The 19637-nt window shown below is 54.3% G+C and overlaps 2 protein-coding genes across 2 annotated transcripts in view; one reads left to right on the forward strand and one right to left on the reverse strand.

Annotated features, from left to right (window-relative positions):
* Nucleotides 1-392: 392 nt before the first annotated feature.
* LOC119109991 (uncharacterized) lies at nucleotides 393-17902 on the reverse strand. Its single transcript, XM_037233739.1, has 8 exons — nucleotides 17723-17902; nucleotides 16696-16843; nucleotides 15174-15368; nucleotides 14761-14863; nucleotides 10637-10800; nucleotides 9278-9365; nucleotides 8775-8889; nucleotides 393-694 (listed from the first exon to the last, which is right to left on the reverse strand). The coding sequence occupies exons 1-8, from the start codon at nucleotides 17892-17894 to the stop codon at nucleotides 393-395; spliced, it is 1287 nt and encodes a 428-aa protein (XP_037089634.1). The 5' UTR covers nucleotides 17895-17902.
* Nucleotides 17903-18460: 558 nt separating this feature from the next.
* Nucleotides 18461-19637, forward strand: part of LOC119109992 (immunoglobulin domain-containing protein oig-4-like) — a 7064-nt gene continuing 5887 nt past the window's right edge. The window contains exon 1 of the mRNA XM_037233740.1: nucleotides 18461-18472. Coding sequence (XP_037089635.1) covers nucleotides 18461-18472 — 12 coding nt within the window. The remainder of the gene's footprint in view (nucleotides 18473-19637) is intronic.

The raw sequence follows: 19637 nt of genomic DNA on the forward strand, positions 1-19637 counted from the left end.
TATCGGTCCTCCTAGTGTGTGCTGAGCCTAGTATCCTCTGTGTGCATCATTCGTGCGCCTAGTTGCAGTTGTAAATGGAACTTTATCAATGCAGTTAGAGACGCAACTGACCATCGTGATTCGATTTTCTCCATGCGGTGCCATAGCCTTGCGAATTCTGCGAAATGTTGAAATACAGGCTGCATCCTCCGGAAACAATGACGTTTTGCTCGTGGTTGCAACATAACACAGCAATAACGCTGTCCCCGTGGACACGATCCTGGTCGATCCGTGTCCCATCTTGTCTGCAGCGTCACCGTGTTCACCGCATACTGGCTGCGGGCACCGCACACTGGGATCGGGAGTCTGCGGTTACCGGGGATGGGCTGCACCTGCGGGGTCGGACGGTGAAGTCAGGACTGAACCTCGATGATCCTGTCGGCTGGACCGGACGCAGGGCGCCGTCTGAGCGCCGCTGCGCACCAGCGGAGGCCGGCCGCCAGCAGGTCGACCAGGGACAGCACGGAGACGCCCAGCAGCAGACTGATGTAGCCGCCCATCCCGCTGACCAGGCTGACCAGTGGGTACGAGCGACGCTCCGTCGCCACCTCTTCTGGGACCTGAGAGGCTACGACATTTATGACCGAGAGTTCGCTGTATGCTCTGATTGCATCTTTGAAGTTGAGGTCCACGATGTAGCGTTGACGCTTGCAGGCTGGTAGACAACGACAGCGTTCCAGGTGTCTTGGGAAGTCTATTGGCGCATGCAGGTGCTTCTGGGAGCATTCCGGCAGATGGGGGAACTCCTCCAGCATATCCGGTGCTGAGCAGTCCAGCTTGTTCGCCCAGAGCGTGTGGTAGCATTTCAGCACACAGATCCCGTAGTCGTAGCCAGGTGCCGATCTGCACCTTTTGCGATTCAGGCTTTCCCTGTCGTGGATACGTGAGGACACAATAACATTGACGAGTTGGTTGGTGCGTAGTGCAAACAACCGATCAGTATCCAGCGCTTTAATTCCAAGGTTACTGATCATCGGGCGCCGTCTTGAGTGGAGGCCTACGAGGTGATCCCACGGGTTAGAAGTGTTCGCTCTCCCTTTGACTTTTATGATCATTCTCGCGCTTCCCATGTTTGTCACGCCAGTCAGCTGTCCCCAGGTGACGTTAGGGGTGAAGGTGTGGCACAAGATTGACAGGTCTGGCATGACCCAGGAGCGCCAGGTCCCGGCTTGGACGGAAACGCGACCTCCCGGGTAGCTGATGTTGACGTCTGTGTGGCAGCCGGGGTAGCAATATGTCATTTGTGCGCCCAGGGGAACACTGGCGAGCCACAGTCTCTCAGCGATCGTGGCGTCCTTCAGTCGGCTGATCTTCTCGCTATAAAGGTCGTGGGGATGGCCGCAGACAGTGATGCTGGGCATAGCAACGTCCTGTCGGGGCGTGTAGGAGAGCGTCATGGAGACGGGCTCGCTGAGGTACAGCTGCAGCAGCTGCAGGCACTGGTAGCCGGCCACCACGGCACAGCCGAGCACCAGCAGGCGGCGGACGCTGACCGCAGGAGTCGGTCGCCGGCACGCCGACCGGACCATGACATCGAGAGCCCTGCGTCCACTTCACCGCGACGTGCAGCACCGTACTGATCCGGTGGCTTCAGCGGCTTTGCGACCTTCCTGAGGTAGATGGATCATTGATTTGCGACACGATGCGTCGATAAGCGGCGTCTGTTGCAGCAAAAGCAACGCAGGCCGCGGGGGAAGCAAACGGTGAACACAATGCCAGCTGCGGTGCACACATTGCCGGCTGCGGTGGTGGTGTTTCAGCGTGCCTGCAGACGCGTCAATACGAGTCCGTGTAAAAGTGGAGGAACCTGTACTAACGTCTGTTTCGCATTGAAGCCCATTTCGTCAGGCATCGCATTCAGCGCTGCGCCATAAGCTGGCTGTAATGAATACACCATTCCCGCTGTCAGGTTCAGTAACCGCGAGCGTAGGGCAAAGGATGATAGACGTCCGAGCGAGCTGAAGACGCGTAGTAGGCCACTGAACCATGCTCGATGGTCGCCGTTAAACACGATGGCGTGCGCCAAATTCGTAAAAGTCGAGCGTCTGCGAAAATACCCCGGCAAGCACTACTTCGTTTGACACTGAGCTAGGTGAAAATATCGACAGGCGGTGCCGGCCTGCTTATTGCTCCTTCGCGTCCAAAAAACCATCTTTCATAGCTCAAGGGGGATGTAATGGTATCGCTGGCGTGATAATCAAATATTACCAAAAATAATGCTGATGGGTGACGAGTGAATCGTGTAAACGAAGTCTTACCCGCAAAGACATCTTGCCTGGATGCTAGACAGTGACCAGCAAATGCATGATATTTTAAAACATGTTGCCACGCAGTCAGTTCAGATTTATAATCAATTCATGACGGTTGGTGTATTGTGTGTCTGCGCTTTTTGGAATCTTTCAATGCCTTGGGCTATGGGTGACCTATGAAGCCCAGACAGCTAATATGATTGGCTGTAGCTAGCGTCCTGGCAAGCACAAGGTATTTTTTTTTATATTGAATCAATGTCTTGTTGGCGGACTTATGCGCATCCGCGTTGCTTATCCCTATTGGCCTGAGGGCTTTACCGTGGTCATTGGAGGCCTGTGAGCAAAAGAGCACACGTTTGCCGCCATGGCGGGCGCGTGGCCGTTTCTTGTTCTGATTCCTTACTTTCATGACGAAGTAATGCGTGACAGCCAGCCCCTAATTACCTGCAGGTTATATGGTGACCTTTAAAGGTCAGGGTGCTAAAGGTGTATATATATCTAACGAGTGGCAATTATGGCGGGAAAGTAGTCGTTTCAGACTCCGCTTGGATTCATTATTTGACAGAACAATGGGTGTGCACGTTTTTTACCTCTCATTGCCTGGAGACGACGTGGTGGCGTAGAGAGGCCAGGTGTCATCTGCTAGCATACTATCAGAGGTCAGGCGTGCATATACTTGGCATCATGGCAAGCATGTAGCGATTTTCAGGGCGATGATCGCGTACCCGGTGCATTCATATACATAAGTACATCGCAAAAAGCCTCATTGATACGCATTAAGACATGCGCACCAGCCGAATCGGAATGTGAGGCGAAGTGTACAAACCGAAGCTTGGGTCGGTGCAGTTGACAAATGTCGGCCCGACAACCTGGCTTCACTCGGCTCCGGGGATCGCCGACATGCCGGCATGCTCCCTTGCCGTGAATGCACCTCCGTTCTTCTGATGTATGCTGAGCCTTGTGTCCTCCGTGTGCATTAGTCAGGTGTGTAGTTGCAACCATAAACCGAACTTTACCAACACGCGCCCGGATGGCCGGTTGAATACCCTTCGCTCGGCTGGGGGGGTCAATTTCACCCTCTGAGATCTCATAAGCTAAGGCAGCTAAGAACACTGAATTCACAGGGTGTGTTCGCATATACGTGAACTCTTGTGTCAAACTTGACGGCTCCTAGGTCATGACCTCTTAGTCAAATAAAGTAAAAAGGCCAAGCCCAAGGTTGGTGTCTATAGTGCCCCCCGAACACCTAGATGCCTGTTCTAAGCAAAAGACCACTGATGTTCATCTAGGGTCAGTGACCTGGCTTGAAGTTTTGCATGTCATGCTGACCAAAATAATGCAAGACCGCTTTGAATTTTGCATTTGAATAAACGTCAAAACCACGCTAGGCAGCATGGTCCCAAAAACAGAATGCTGACCTGGGTCATTTTATAGACATTCAGTCGTTCAGTGACTTATTTTGACCTTCAAGATGCCCGTGGAAGATGCATGATGCGGTTTCTTTCATCAATAAATTGGAAATTAGCAACACAAACTACTGTTATATGGACTGTTTGACCTCCCAAAAACGAGCACAATATCATTTAGGCGAAAGCCACAGGGAGGATAACTAGCAATGCACGAACGTGACAAGTATGATGAAGATCCTAGCTATTCAGTAAAAGTTACAAGAACATCGCTTCCTTTGGAGAGGCCAGCACCAGCAGGGAGCCTCTTGTACCGGCTCTGCATGCCAAAGTATATCCATTGCATCCTAGCAGCAAGCTCCAGTCAAATACTGGTATGCTTAGTTAATATTTGTAATCACCAGCTTTTGCCTAGTCGCTTCACTCACAGTTTGTTCGACAAGCTAATGTTTGGTATACATACAGCGAAGACATTATGCCAAATGTCGCCAAGCGTGTTGAAAACCCCTTGTCTTGTAGATTTGGTTTACAGTGTATCATTCTTTCAAATGACCCAACGTGTTTCCTGCTGCCCTTATGCTGACCGGTAGAGCGAGTTCTTTGTTCTGTGGTGCACAAATAGCTTTCACAACTTCTCTTGGCACCCAATTTCTCTAACAGAGCGCTTTGTCAACGGCTCACGGCGTCGTCGAACAGAGGCGTTGTCAGAAGGCCGCATGGAGTGTCTATAAAAGTCAACCCCAGTGATATGTGTGTGTGGGGAAGGGGTATCAACCATTTTTGGATATTTCTTTCCCGTCAGTGCCCATAGGGCCACTGTGAAATGCTCAGTTTTGCGGGCTCTGCCGCTTCCGCAGAATCCTGCCTGACCCGCACCCGTGCGTGTGGACCCCCAGTATCCGTAGTGCAGGTACCTGCGACATGACTTACCACGTAACTGAAATTTATTACTCCTAATCAGCGAGTAAAAGTCCGGTTCTAGTGAAATGGAGTGATTCACCTTAGCATACGTCCCAAACAGTGATGGCTCCAGAATTCATTCCAATCAACCGTCTGGCGCGTTCCGTGTCAAGTTCAGTGTCCTTCTGCCGTCATCTCGCCGACTGGTCGTCGCCGCGCGCCCTGTTGCGCCTGTTGACTGCTGGCGGGTGTTGCGCGGACAGGTGACGCGACTGCGCCGCTGTCGGCGCCTGCTGACAGCCGATGCTACTTCAGCGGCGGCGGCGTGCGGCTGCGCACACACCACGCCCGAACGTCCGCCGCCCCTGCTCTGCTCTGCCAGCATGCGCCTGCTGCTGCCGTGCCTTTTGGCGGCGGTTGTGCTGACCCTCGCCGCGGCAGGCTCCTGCCCTCCCTGCACGGCGCAGCGCCGCCGCCAGTGCCTCAAGAGCAACCCCAGCTGGGTGCGGTGCATCCCCTGGGGCAGCGTCCCGGCTCGGTGCGACTGCGGCTGCCGGGTCTGCGGCAGGGGACTCGGCAAATCTTGCGGCGGGCCACTCGACGTCAGGGGTAGGTGCGCGGCCGGCCTCAGGTGCCGCCGACGCTGGTGGCAGTGGAGCGGCAAGTGCGTACTGGCCAAAAAAGGCAGGAAGACCGCAGGGCGCTGCAGCACGTGAACCGTCCCCGTTGCAGATGTGTGGCGTGTTCCGGTTTGTGCTTCCACATCATGATGGGCCCTGGCTGACGCTTGCGAGAGCGGAATGTACCGCGGGTCAAGGTTGGAGGATCGGGCCTTTGAACAAAATGATTTGATGAGCAGATTGTAGGTATGCTACGTGAGAAGTATAGCATCGGATCATTTCGCCATTTTCCTTTTGACGGTGGTGCGGTCTTTCCGTTGGGAATCGTCTGAAAAGCTTTGACTACAGAAAAAGGGCGACTGGGAAAATGAAGCGATTCAGGTGGTACTGCGACTGCCCGTGTCTGTTACTTTATTGTCGGTGGGTAATCTGATCCATAAATTGAAAATGTAGTCACCTGTTGTCAATCAATACTTCCCATAGTGTTGTCTATTTCATTTTGTTTAAACTCACTACGCCCACCCCTCGTGGTGCGTAGCACTGTGAATATCACTGGCTGCGTTTCACTGACTGTACGACGTGGAGCTTCAAAGTAAATTCTGAATACCATCGCACTCCGAAGTTATGCCTTGTGGTGGTGCACTGCTCGGCAGGCGACATTTGTAACGTCAACCGTTTTGTTGAGAGTAGCAAAACATCGCGCTTTTAGTTTGAAAAGCAACATGAGAGTGTCTGGTTCCCGGGCACGTCCCTATTCGTGACGTGCACACTTCCATTGTATCCTTGTCTTGCGCCCCATTGCATATTATTCATGGCCGCATATTCCGCAGCTGCTCCCGCCCATCTTTGCGAGCGGCGTCCCTATGTAAAAAATATACTCGAAACTATAACGAAACCGAAAACTGGCGGATCGAAACAGACGTGACAAACAAAAAGCAATTTAAAGTTAGATTAATGCCATCTATCTCTACGTAATGCCGTGTTTGGGCATAATAGGCTAAATTCAAGGCCGTGCGTCTTGCGACCACTTGAGAGCCCAAAGCAAAACATAAGCCTCACTCCTTTACTTAACAAAACATAACAAACAATCCAAAGAATATAACACCAACAGTGCCGCGTCATAACCCTCGAACATCTGCACCTGCTGCAGGCGGCATGCACCCATGTCTCGAGAAGAGCCATCTGTGGAACAAAATGTTGATTTGCATTTGTTTGCATCGTGAAACATCAGATCACGGTGTTCCGAACGGTAAGCACATAACCTGGGACTACTGATTCATTTCATAACCTTTTAGCTACCTTTAGACCAGAAACGACCAACCGTAATAAGTACAGGACGTAATAACTTGAACCAACCTATACGAATTCAACTTGCTGTGCCGTCAGTGAAACCTATAAGGGGTAGCGGTCTTCAGGTAAGTACTAACTCTAATGTCATGAAACGCCTTGCGAATTGAAAATTGTTGTCGTTGGGGGCTTTACGGCACCGTCAGCTGCTAACGCCCTTTGTCGTCGCCTGTCTCTCATTGAAGCACGTCCACTGCGGGGAAGGATACCCCGTGCCTCCGGTTTCCCAGACACGCAGCTTGGCTACCACCCTATCGACAACCCAGGATAAAAACTTGCAAAAATACCGTGGTTAAGATCAGACTGCGTATCGAAATTAACGTCTCCAGATGGATTAGACAGACAGAATGCTTAAATTTCTGCTCAAGACATTCATGCTCGTATGCTCGTTTAGCCTTACTTTCTTTGCAATTGCAAGCTAAACTTAATTCTAACATGATGCACAGACAAATGCTGCCGCGGGAACTACAGTTCCTGTGAGGAAATGCACAAAACTGGGCTCGATATTCGTGTACCGCCGATATGAGGGGGGGGGGGGATTTCAAATTGTTGGATTGGAATCGACTAAATCCTGATATTGTAAACCAATGGATAGCTATTTGGTGTCCATAATGAAAACGTCAATTTCAAAGCATGGGTGGTCAGAAATCGCATAATGATAACAACTGTTCACCTACAGCTTGGGGCTTTCCGCTGCCTGGGCTGATCACATGTCTCGAAGAAGTATACGCTACAAATACAACGCATCATCGAGATAACATAACCGCATAACAAACAAAGTAACGATGAAACGACTGAATGAAAAAGCGTCAGTTACGCAGATCTCTTAAGAAAGGGTGGCTGAGTACGGCACCGCCCAGCGGGGTGGCACCTGGTCCCCAGCGGGGCCGCGGATGGCACCCAGCGGAGCGTCCTGCGTCCCGGCCGTTACTGCTGGGTTCAAAGGTGACCGGCCGAGGCGGGCGGAGATGACAGCCAACACCAGGCCACCCCGGCCGGCCGGCAGCCGCCCGGAGACCAGCAGCAGCCGGCGCCGGCGCGACGGTCCTCCGGCCCGCCCGCCGAACCGCACGCGGCCTGCGGTCACACTGCCGACCAGGTCAGAGCCTGGTCAGTTGTCGGGGTCAGGTCAGGTATCAGGGTCAGGTCAGGTATCAGGGTCAGGTCAGGCGTCAATGTCAGGTCAGGCATCAGGGTCAGGTCAAGCGTCAGGGTCATGTCAGGGTCAGGTCTGCGTCAGGGCAGGTGGGGCGTTTGGGCTAGATCGGGGTGAGGGCCAGGTCAGGCGTCAGAGTCAGATCAGCTGTCGGGACAGGTCGGGCGTCCGGGCTAGGTTGGGCGTCAAGGTCAGGTCAGGTGTCCGAACCAGGTCAGACGTTATGGTCAGGTCAGGCATCAGGGCCAGGTCAGGGTCAGGTCCGGCGTCAGGGTCAGGTCAGGCGTCAAGGCCAGGTCAGGCGTGAGGGCCAGGTCAGGCCTCAGAGCAAGGTCAGGTGCCCGAGCCAGGTCAGGCGTCGGGGCCAGGTCAGACGTCAGGGCAAGGTCAGGTGTTCGAGCCAGGTCAGATGTCAGGGCCAGGTCAGGCATCAGGGTCAGGTCAGGGTCAGGTCCGGCGTCAGGGTCAGGTCAGGAGACGGCCAGCCAGGCGGAGCGTCGCCGTCACTGGCCGTCACCGAGCCGCGGCAGGCCGCGGTGCGCGGAGGCGGTAGCCGGCCGGCTGAGCTCTGACAGGGGGCTCAGCCGGTGGCCGGTGGGTCAGTCAGTCGGTGGGCCGGTGGCCGGTAGTGGGTCAGTCGGTGGGCCGGTGGCCGGTGGCCGGTGCGTCAGTCAGTGGCCGGTGGCCGGTGGCGGGTCAGTCGGTGGGTGCACCGTGCCGCCAGCTTTGTCCGTTTCGTCTGCTATCGAGAAGATCTGTCTGTGGTCCCGGCGTCCGTCGCCAGCGGTCCTTCGGCTCTACCACGTCGCCACGAACCACCGCGCTTCAAGTGTATCTCGTCGTCAGTCGTCCTCACGCTTGACTGCGCCTTCCGCATGCCTCAATCGCGTCAGCGACTCCACCTGCCGCCACGCAACCCATCGCGCAGACCGCTCGCGCCGCGGCCTCCGACGACAGCGCTGCTGTCGCTCGGCGTCCGACTACGGCGTCCGCTCGGGCAGGCCCGGCTCCTCGCGCCGCCGCCGCCGGCCGAGCAGCAGCAGCGCATTGGGCCGGCCGGCCGCCGCCGGCTGGAGGGGGTCGTTCGCTCGTGTGGAGCTGTACAGCGGTAGCCGCGCGTAGCTGGCCGACTCGAACGAGTCGCGCCCCGCCTTGTACAGGAACGAGTTAAACTGCAAACGGTCGGTGCAGAGATACGAGTCATTCAATAGCAATGCGTCATGCACACGGTAGTTGAGCGCCCAGTTCCAAATCTTGCTGCCTGTGCTCTTTTCATGTGTGACCGTAGTTCAGGAAATAGCTTAAACATCAGGTGCATACCCAGTAGTATGCACAGTAATCGGAAGGGTTTTCAGACGTCCCCTCATGGCCGTTTACATTTGCTTATCCATGATAGTGGAAAGAAAATGTTCTCGACGAAAACGACTTAGAAATAGACGAATTAGCGAGACGAATTACATAAACATAAAATGTGAATACCGCACTGTCAAATTACACGGGAGTGTCCAAGGTCCCAAATGGTAATTACTTTGCCATGGGTGCCATCCTTGGTTACCTCACCTGGAACAGGTTGTGCAGGGCTTTGTTTGCCTTGTCCTGATCGGCGGACGTGACGTTGCCCAGGAAACGGAGTGACGCCATCAGGGGACTGGTGCATAGAAGGAACGCATAGTTAGCGGTCGTCACGTTGGAGGACTGTGCGGAGTCATCGCAGCCATATCAAGGGACTGGTGCACAGAGTGACGGGTAGTTGGTGGTGGTCACATCAGGGGACTGTGCGGAGTCATCGCAGCCATATCAAGGGACTGGTGCACAGAGTGACGGGTAGTTGGTGGTGGTCACATCAGGGGACTGTGCGGAGTCATCGCAGCCATATCAAGGGACTGGTGCACAGAGTGACGGGTGGTTGGTGGTGGTCACATCAGGGGACTGTGCGGAGTCATCGCAGCCATATCAAGGGACTGGTGCACAGAGTGACGGGTAGTTGGTGGTGGTCACATCAGGGGACTGTGCGGAGTCATCGCAGCCATATCAAGGGACTGGTGCACAGAGTGACGGGTGGTTGGTGGTGGTCACATCAGGGGACTGTGCGGAGTCATCGCAGCCATATCAAGGGACTGGTGCACAGAGTGACGGGTGGTTGGTGGTGGTCACATCAGGGGACTGTGCGGAGTCATCGCAGCCATATCAGAGGACTGGGACGTAGAGTGACGCGTAGTGAGCGGTCGTCACATCGGGGACTGTGCGGAGTCATCGCAGCCATATCAGAGGACTGGGACGCAGAGGGATGTCTCGTTAGCGGCAGTTACAGGAGAGGAGAGACTAAGATTGTATCCCCTGTACAGGAGATGGTGTCTCGTTACGGGAGAGACTGCTGCAGGGGCGCAGGTTCGCAAGACAATCGGAGGAGACAGAGCGGCGAGGGTGACTATTTTGATGACTTGCTGTAACAATCCGATGTCAGGGAGCTGAGGCTCAGAGATCCGCCTATTTTGTGTCATGTGTCAGCCACGTCAGACTATACTGAGGTATGTACCAAGAGAGGTCTAGTTACTAGCTAGTGCAGCCACATCATGAAACTAAGACACCGAAGGATACCTAGCGACGGCCGTCGACAACAAGCAGTCCATACGATATAGCATTGCATTAGTTAATACTTATGACGAAACGAATCAAGCACTCCTAGTAAGATTAAATAAGCTTGTTTTATCGCGAAATTATTGGCGTCATGTCAGACATCAACACAACCATTTCATCAAACGCCGCGCCATTGAATGAGCTATGTTTTACCTTAAACTGTCACGTAACATCAATGTTATACTGATACAAGGGTTCCCTGCACTTATCTTATCTTATCTTATCCTGTAACCTGCACCTTATCCTGCACCGTGCTATCCCTCTGATACGATTTCTCCTTACCAGCCCAGCACAAAGTCCGCCATGTCGGCGCCGATGTAGGATATCTGAGTGACGGTGTCCATCTGGATGGGCGGTATCTCGGTGGCCAGAGAGCGGGTGGCGTATCGGCTCTCGTAGAAGTTGACCCGGTATACCAGCGGTCCCAGCAGCCAGCGGCCACGCACCTGTCCGGTCATGTGTCCTATGTGTCAATGTCGGGCCAGGTCAGGTCGGGTCTGAGCTGGTCTGGTCAGGTCAGGCCTGACCCAATCTGGTTAGGCATGATCTGGTTGGGAAGGTCAGGTCAGGTCAGGTCAGGTTGGGTAGGAAAAGTTCGGAAGGGCTAGACCGGCCATGCCAAGTTCGGTTTGCACTGCTCTGGTCGGGTCTAGTCAGGTGAAGTAGGTCAGGTCATGTCAAGTCAGCTTTGGATTGGTCCAGTCTGGTCAGGTCGGGTCAGGTCACGTGAGTCTGGAGGCATTCGTCTTGTCACGAATGTTTCCACGTGGAGCAAAGGTTGATCACGTGTAAATATCACCAACTGGTGTGGACTAAACTCAGTCGAGACTGCGGCAAAAGACCAGCAGGTCAGTTCTGACCCAATCACCAGGTCACGCTCAAGTGGTCCCCGTCTGATCACCATTTGGCGGCCGCTGTGGCAGGTATCAGCTGATGCACCACTCCCGGGGCCAGTCAGGGTCCCCCGTCTGATCCTATTAGGCGGCTGCCGTGGTAGGCATCAGCTGATGAACTACTCCCAGGGGCCGTCAGGTTCAGTAAGAGCTGCTAGGAGCCAGAGAAACTGGTGCCTGCCCTTTGGTAACCGTTATCAATACGGGATTCAAGCCTGACTGCGACCACCGCGAGATAACGGCAGAAACACACCCGGAGCGCTACATGTTTACATAACTTCGTCCTCACATAACTTCGAGGTTATCACACCCTTTGTCACCACCCATTGTTTGAGGTGCCTGGCGCCAAATCACTTGGGTCTGAAAATACCACGCCTGAGCTGGCTTTGCATGTCCTTATCCTACTTTCTTCTACCACTTGACCTGCATGCCAGCTTTCCCGTGTCTTGCTTTCAATGCTGCAGTTGGCACGGTTCCACCGGCGGCGTATCGCACGCGACGGCCGCTTGACAAGAAAAAAACTGTTCAGGTATGAAACATCACACTGAAAAGCACGACCGAGTACGCATTCCGCCATGGCGCTGATGCGAGAGGCGCTGAAGCTGCACCACGAGGCCGGGTCCCATTCAGCCGTCACGGTGGCATCGGGTGTGCCACGCTCGGCTGGCTCCGAGCCGCCGGGTCACGACCCTCGGCTCCGGCAGGTGTGTCACTGGCACGCGACGCTCCCGTCTCAGTCGCTCGTCTCGCGGCCTCAGCAAGTCTGCCTGGTCACGTGGTCCCCGTCGTCCGCGAGAGCCTCGGATACGTTATCCGCATCGCGCCTCATACCCGGTCACGTGGTTTCCGCCACGTCCGGCTTCTCCGGCCACGTGGCCGCTGCACGCTTGACTGGACCGCCACATCCAACGCGCCGCTGTCAACCCGAGTGCGGGGTCGGCACGGGCACCCCATCGGCTCGGGGACGGCCGGTCGAACCGTGACCATACCGCTCTCGCTACCCTCCGACACAGGCCACCCAGGCGTCACTCGCCATGGCGTCATGCCACACTGCATGCTATGCGCTGGTGGGCGTGACCGCTGATACGCGGGCGGACCATTTGGCGGCTTCTGATCGGCCGGACGGCAGTTGTACGTGCTTGTTAGCTTGAGTACATTTGCGTGCTTTCCTCGTGAATCCACGGCGTGGCCGACGCCCAGACAAATTGCGCGGCAGGATTGGACAGGACCATGTCCGATCTGAGCAGGCCAGGTCGTGCCCAGGCCGTCAGGTCGACTACGAGCGGCGCCGTGGCTGCCCTCAGCTCGGCTGTCGCCGTTCCCGATCAAACGTAACCACTGCACGGCGGTCCCGGTGATCGCAATGACAACAACGGAGAGGGCCACTGCGCGCCACGGCCTCGGCAGCCGGCCTCGGAGCCCTCCCACGGAGCCCCGCTCCAGGGTTAGGCGGAGCAGCCCGACCGAGACCCTGCAGCGCATCTGCCGCCGGCGCCGGCAGACTGGTCATGGTCAGCAGAAGAGAGCAAAGGCCGAGCACACTGAGGTGCGGGGAGGGGGGGGGGGGTTCGAGATAGGGGTAGATATTAGTGGCAAAGGCAGGAGTCAGCTGTAGGGTCAGATGTAGTGATAGCAATCAGAGGGACGGATCATGGTTAGGGGCAGGTGTCGGGATGAACTGAAGGGGGTGGGGTGGGTGTGGGGGGGGGGGGCGATACTCGAGATTGTACTCCGCATGTGGGCGGATGGAAGGCGTCAGTGGGGGAGTGGGATGCAGGGCTAGCGGCAGAGAATACAACTGGACAGAGGAGACAAAAGAGAGCCGCTAAAACAATTGGACCGCGGACGAGACGGAGCGAATCTGTGGTCAGGGGGCTACTAACAACAAACAGCTGCCTGATGCGTCAGGAGCAATATCATGGTGTTCGGAGGAACAAACAGGGCCAATGAGGGAGGCCGCGACTCAATACCAAGAGCCATACAAAATGCATTGAAGCTGAGCGAGACGTGACAGGGATGGATGGATGCGTGAATCAGGGAGAATAGATGGTGGTCGGTTAGGCAGCAGGAGCAGCACTCGAGACCACGCTCTTCATGTCACCTGCCTCCGGGTCACTCAGCAGGCGCATCTTCGGAGCTAACACGGCAATGATGCGGCATCGGTAGTTTTATGTAGTGTAATGAGGTGAGAAGAGAAGAAGACAAAGCAGAGGTTGCAGGTAACAAACAAAAGTCCGGAGATAAAATATGCAAACTGGCTGCGAGCAAGCAAGAGTAGGATACATGGTGTCGGAATCTGAGAAAAACCATGACTAATAATTTAAAGACGATGAAAGAAAAGGCTGGATAACGACAAGGGAAAGCCGGTGAGGGTAATAACATAGCAAATGTGAGAACCTATCTGGCGGAAAGGAAACGGTGCTACGAAATAAACCACTTCACTGTCTGTAGTCTGCAGCTATTACATTCTTAGGGGCAGCTTACGGGCACATCGCATGATCGCAAGTACACGCTGCCGGCGTGGACGTGAAGGCTGCAAGGATGCCAACGTACCGTTAGCATATCATGCAGACACAATCAGGGGGCAGCCAAGAAGGGGCGATCCTCCCCTCAAGCCCGCATTATTATTTTTTCATGAAAGATGGCTCTCAACAGAAAGTTGAAAATCCGTCAGGTATGCAATGGACCACTTTCACTTTAAGGTCATTTAGGTTTCTTTTTTCCACTTGCATTTAAATTTCGGAGGTCATTTTAGTTCCATAGAAAGTAAAAAAGACGGCGTGATACGTTGTCACTGAGCTCCGGGGCACTCCCGAAAAGTCTTCGATGCGCCCTTGAACACAATTGCGTCGTTTAGGCGACTAGAAAAATTAACCTTATGGTGTTGGAGACAATCGTTGATGCTGTAGACTAGATGAACTAAATTTAAATAATAAAATCAAACTTTGAAAAGTTTAATATCACCTTAAACATTGCCACGAGTTTTTAAAAGTACTGTAAAAATCAGACATCAAAGAACTATTTCATCCATAGAATATAGTGCAGTCGTTCACCTGGACCTGAATAGAGATTATCACCGTGTATTGGTCAAACTCCACTCCTTGCCGGGACCCCCTCCTACCTTGACCCGGGTCAGCCGGATCACTCCGCCAGGGTATGACCAATGGGAGAGGGTCCTGATGTGACGTCACATTGTGCATCAGCGTAACCTCTATCCCGGCGAGGTCGAAAGTCGGCATTACGCCATTATGGCCGGTGAAGAAAGCGTGCATTTGACATCCCATTTCCACAGAATATTTTCAAATAACCCAGCAGGCTTTGCTGTAGAAAACTGGTCAGTAAAATGTGACTGAACCAGTCACAACGATTAAAAGCACACTTCGCACTGGCACCAATACTGGCAGCATCAAAAGCGGTGCCGAGACTCAAAAGGATGTCAATATTTTCCCCGTTTCCGAGCAGTCAGAATGTGAATTGTAGGTTGACGGAGACACGCCTCGGCCGGAAGCTCACCAGGGTGACGTTAGAGGCCACCTGCACCTCAACATCGCCGCGCCTGTTGATGTTGGTCAGACCCTCCAGCAGAGCCGTGGAGTAGGTGCGAGACGGCGGCAGCCTGGGGAGCAGGGTCATACATGTCAACCGGGCGTCTGACGGCTCTGCAGATCCACCGGCGCGTTGGTTGGGGTCAGTCTCAGAACAGTTCGATGGCGTGATCGGGGGTCAGTCTCAGTTCATTTCGTCGAGGTGATTGGGATGAGTCTCAGTACAGTTCGACGGGGTGATCGAGGGTCAGTCTCAGTGCAGTTCGGCGAGGTGATCGGGGGTCAGTCTCAATGCAGTTCGGCGAGGTGATCGGGGGCAAGTCTCAATACAGCTCGCACAGAGCGTCGGACACCGGGGTCCACCCGTAACTCCGCACTCACTGCCGTTTGTCGCGGCGCGCGCCCCCCGGCCGGGGCCGTTCCTCTGCGGCTGTCTCTTCTGGAGCGTCGAAGCCATCACCCTGCTCCTCCCCGGGGATGGCCTCCGGGTCAGACAGCATGCGCGCTTTCGGGGTCATTGCGGCGCTGATGCCGGCGGCGTTGGCCGAGTTGTCTCGGCCGCGAGTGTCATGCGCCCTGGCGGTGGACAGGGCGAGCTGTTAAAACGAGCGGAGGGAGGCGATATCGACGCCTTACTGGGCTTCTTGTCTTCCCTCCCCCGAAAAGAGAGAGAGAAGAGAGAGAGAAAAGAGAGAGAGAGAGAGAGAGAGAGAGAGAGAGAGGAGAGAGAGAGAGAGAGAGAGAGAGAGAGAGAGAGAGAGAGAGAAGAGGAGAGAGAGAGAGAGAGAGAGAAGAGAGAGAGAGAGAGAAGAGAGAGAGGAGAGAGAGAGGAGAGAGAGAGAGAGGAGAAGAGAGAGAGGAGAGAGAGAGAGGAGGAGAGGAGAGAGAGAGAGAAGGAGAGGAGAGAGAGAGAGAGAGGAGAGAGAGGGGGGGGGGAGTTGTAAGACGTCAGCCTGTGGAAGGGGATTGTGATACCAGTGGAAACTGTTCCAGAAAATCAATCAATAAATAAAGATATGCATAACATGTCTACTGGAACGATCTACTTCATAGTACACAATGAAATCTAGATGGTTACCAACATAACATTAGACAAACGTTCACATAAGTGCACCTGCGTCCAAAAACTAACATCTGAGATAAAACTGCGGGCATCTTTCCACACAGGCTGTCAACTACTACCTATCTCATGGATTCTGGGCCATTTTGTCCACCCCTGTTACGGGACTTAAGCCGTTTAAGTCATCTATGCGTGACGACCCACGTCGCTCAAGTCACGAGCTTAACGGGCTTCACCCGCTTCGATCAGCTGGATGACCGAGCGTGGATGGCGTTTGGCGAGTTTCGTCCGTATAGCTCACGTCTCTCACGAAGTCTCTGTTTTGAGCCAGGGTAGACAAAGTCCAGGCTGGCAGGCAGGCAGGCACACGGACTCCAGGCAAGCAGGCTGCCAGCCTACGTGACGGAACGCCCATCATGAAAATGACTTATGGCACAGAATCCCGACCACTTTCACCGCTCGTGACCCTCCGGCCGTTTAGATCACTCGCGTGAGAGAGCCCCGGCCGTTTAGATCACTCGTGTGAGAGAGCCCCGGCCGCTTAGATCAATCGTGTGACAGTGCCCCGGTCCGTTTAGATCACTCGTGTGACAGAGCCCCGGCCGTTTAGATCACTCGTGTGAGAGAGCCCCGGCCGTTTAGATCACTCGTGTGAGAGAGCCCCGGCCGTTTAGATCACTCGTGTGACAGAGCTCCGGCCGTTAAGATCACTCGTGTGAGAGAGCCCCGGCCGCTTAGATCAATCGTATGACAGAGCCCTGGCCGTTTAGATCACTTGTGTGCCGGAGTCCCGGCCGTTTAGATCACTCGTGTGACAGAGCCCCGGCTGTCTACATCACGCACGTGACGGTTCCCCGGCTGTTCAGCCGGAAGTAGACGGGGTCCAGGCTGGAGGCCCGCATGTCCGCCACCATGTTGGTGATGATGCCATCGGCGAACGAGTTGAAGCGGGGATCCGGGATGTACAAGCCCTGGTATATCAAGCTGGGACCTGGAAGGAAGCCCCACAGTTACGGATCCCATACACTCAGGCAATGCCCGGACGGCTGTGGGAGAGGCTCGTCACTCGGGAAAGCGGCACCTGGGAAACCTGTGACCACCGCCTACATGCATAAGAACAAGGAACACGTGCGCGTGTGGCTTAACACTTAAGGAATCTGGAAAGCCGACGTAGTGAGTATAAATATTAAGCAGCGATAGACTTGATTACAAGCAGGACAACATATTGTACCGTAACTGTTATTATGGTTCAAACTCGCCATAAGGTCGAACGTCATATGGGGACCATGCGCCATCTCGTGGAAGCGTGAACCGGCTGCCGCTGGGGAATCACTGGCGGATAAGAGGAGGTCCGGATGCCTTGCCAAAATACCCCTCCGGAAATAGCGTACGTAGCCGCTATTTGTCTTCAAGCTTTCTCATGTCATTCGGACTGTTTCGTCATGATTTCATAGAGTCTCACAGTACCGTTAAACATGCTGGAGAGACATTTGCCATGTGGCCGGTTCCAGCCTTCGGCACAGAACGCCGCTTAGTTTCGGTGATTTGGCGAGGGGTGGTCGGCCCCGGAAGCCGGTGGGTTCCGTTACACGTGATCGCTTCTCGTGGACAGCGGATTGTTGAGCATCGGTATCGTCGTGCACCCAGAGGAAAGGAGGCAGCATCCGCTATATGGGCTCGGAGTACAGAATGGATTGCCGATATAGGTTGTGTCTAATCGATTTTCAGGACTGCACCAGTGGTGTCTATGTCTACTTCCTGCCGCAGGCTTTGCTGTTAGCTCACTAAACAATTACGTTTCGAGATACGCTGAGTACATGCCTTCCTCAAGTGGTAACTCACGGAAGAGAAAAGACTTAACAGCACCTACCATTCTTCCCGGGAAACAGGTTCTGGTTCTGTCTCCGCTTGCTGCCGCCGAAGAGTTGGCGCTTGCTGCGACTCTTGAGCTCGCTCTGCAGGCCGTCCAACCGGCTCTGACTGAGCCCCGCGACCGCTGAGAGCAGCAGCACTGCCGCCGTGGCGCCCCACACTAGCCGCATCGCTCCAACGGCTGCAACGGTCAGGGACGGCGCTCAGCAGACACGACCGGAGCCGCGGACAGCGCTCAGCAGACACGGCCGCAGCCGCGGGCAGCGCTCAGCAGATAAGGCTACAGCCACGGACAGCGTTCAGTAGACACGGCCGCAGCCGGGGGCAGCGCTCAGCAGACACGACAGGAGCCGCGGACAGCGCTCAGCAGACACGGCCGCAGCCGCGGGCAGCGCTCAGCAGATAAGGCTACAGCCACGGACAGCGTTCAGCAGACCACGGCCACAGCCACGGACAGCGTTCAGCAGAGGCGGCCACAGCACCGGAAGATGCTCAGCAGACACGGCCACAGACACGGACGGCGCTCAGCAGACACGGCCACAGTTGCGGACGGCAATCAGCTGACACGGCCAGAGCTACGAACGGCGCTCAGCAGACACGGCCACAGTTGCGGACGGCAATCAGCTGACACGGCCACAACCACGGTCGGCGCTCAACAGACACTGCCACAGCTGTGGACGGCAATCTGCTGACACGGCCACAGCAATGGAATGCAATCAGCAGACACGTTCACACCATGGCCCGAAAGGTGCTGAGCAGTCACGATATGTTCAAACGACGCTCAGCATATAAGATACAGCCACATACAGCCTGGCGCGATACAAGACATACAATGTTTTCTTCAACTTTGACGGCGTTAACAAATCATACATCCTGATTTGTGATACATTCTAAGATATCGCCCAGGCTTTCTCCCAGTCATAGTTAGGACATTCGTAAACACCAGTTATGTGCTTGAAGTACAAAGCCCTAACGCTGTCACGGCAATGCTTGGGTATTTTCAACGGAGCCAACAATCGCCTTCAGATTTAAGTGAGTTCCATTTTACCTTTGTGGTGTACATTGACCAACCATGTCAGCAGCTGGTAAGTTGATCGCCGCGGCGCACCGTGCTAACGCTGTGGCTGTATCGCATTGCACAAGCCCTATGGCGGAGTACATGACGGCACTGTTGCGCCATTGATATTTTTACCAGCATTTTGAAGCATCCCAGAAACGTCATAGCTTTTAAGTTGCCGCAACCTGTGACCTGATTTGTATGTAAAGTTATGACATTGAGATAAATAATATCCATATTATGGAATGCAACCAACTGCATTTTTCCAACGGCAAGGCTGTTGGGTCGATTGTGTTTTACACTTTTTATGGATTGCGGGGAACCGGAGTATTTCATTTGACATGGAGATCACGTCCTGTCCTCGAGATAGAAACAAACCAAGGCGAAAGGAAGTTTGTTGCACGCTGAACATGATGCGCTCGCTGCAACAATTGACATTTTTCGGTGACGTTTTGGGTATCGAATAACTCAGTGTGAACTGTACTTCAAACAGTAAGCTGGAGGCCAATTTAGTCGAAATTTTCGTGAGTTTGGTACCAAATGTATCCCAAATAATGCAAAGCCCGGTCGGCACAGCTGTCGTCGCAGCTGTCACCATTAACTGCAAAGACATCTCGCAATGATGCCTGGACGATACCTACGACACGATGCAAGTGCAAAATTTTCAATTTTGGATCTAATGAGAACCGCTTCCAACACAGGGGCTCGGTACCACGCGAACTTGCGTTGGTGCAGTAAACGGATCGACGCAACCCCTCTTCCGCCGAAAGAAAGACAAGCAATTCATTACATGCTTGACTAGCGCAGTGGATAAACTTCGCGACTGCAATACAAAGTACAACAATCCGAATAAGGC

The sequence above is a fragment of the Pollicipes pollicipes genome, unplaced genomic scaffold, assembly GCF_011947565.3.
Source record: "Pollicipes pollicipes isolate AB1234 unplaced genomic scaffold, Ppol_2.1 Scaffold_7231;HRSCAF=8579_pilon_pilon_pilon, whole genome shotgun sequence".
Lineage (NCBI taxonomy): Eukaryota > Metazoa > Arthropoda > Thecostraca > Pollicipedomorpha > Pollicipedidae > Pollicipes > Pollicipes pollicipes.

Bases quoted from the DNA above. Each gene is read 5' to 3' on its own strand.
- LOC119109991 (XM_037233739.1), bottom strand. From the start codon at position 17,894: ATGCGGCTAGTGTGGGGCGCCACGGCGGCAGTGCTGCTGCTCTCAGCG. The intron at 15,369-16,695 runs GTGCGTGATGTA...GTCCACCGCCAG, and splicing joins AACAGCCGGGGAACCGTCAC to GGCGCATGACACTCGCGGCC. The intron at 14,864-15,173 runs GTGAGTGCGGAG...CCTGCTCCCCAG, and splicing joins GCGCGCCGCGACAAACGGCA to GCTGCCGCCGTCTCGCACCT.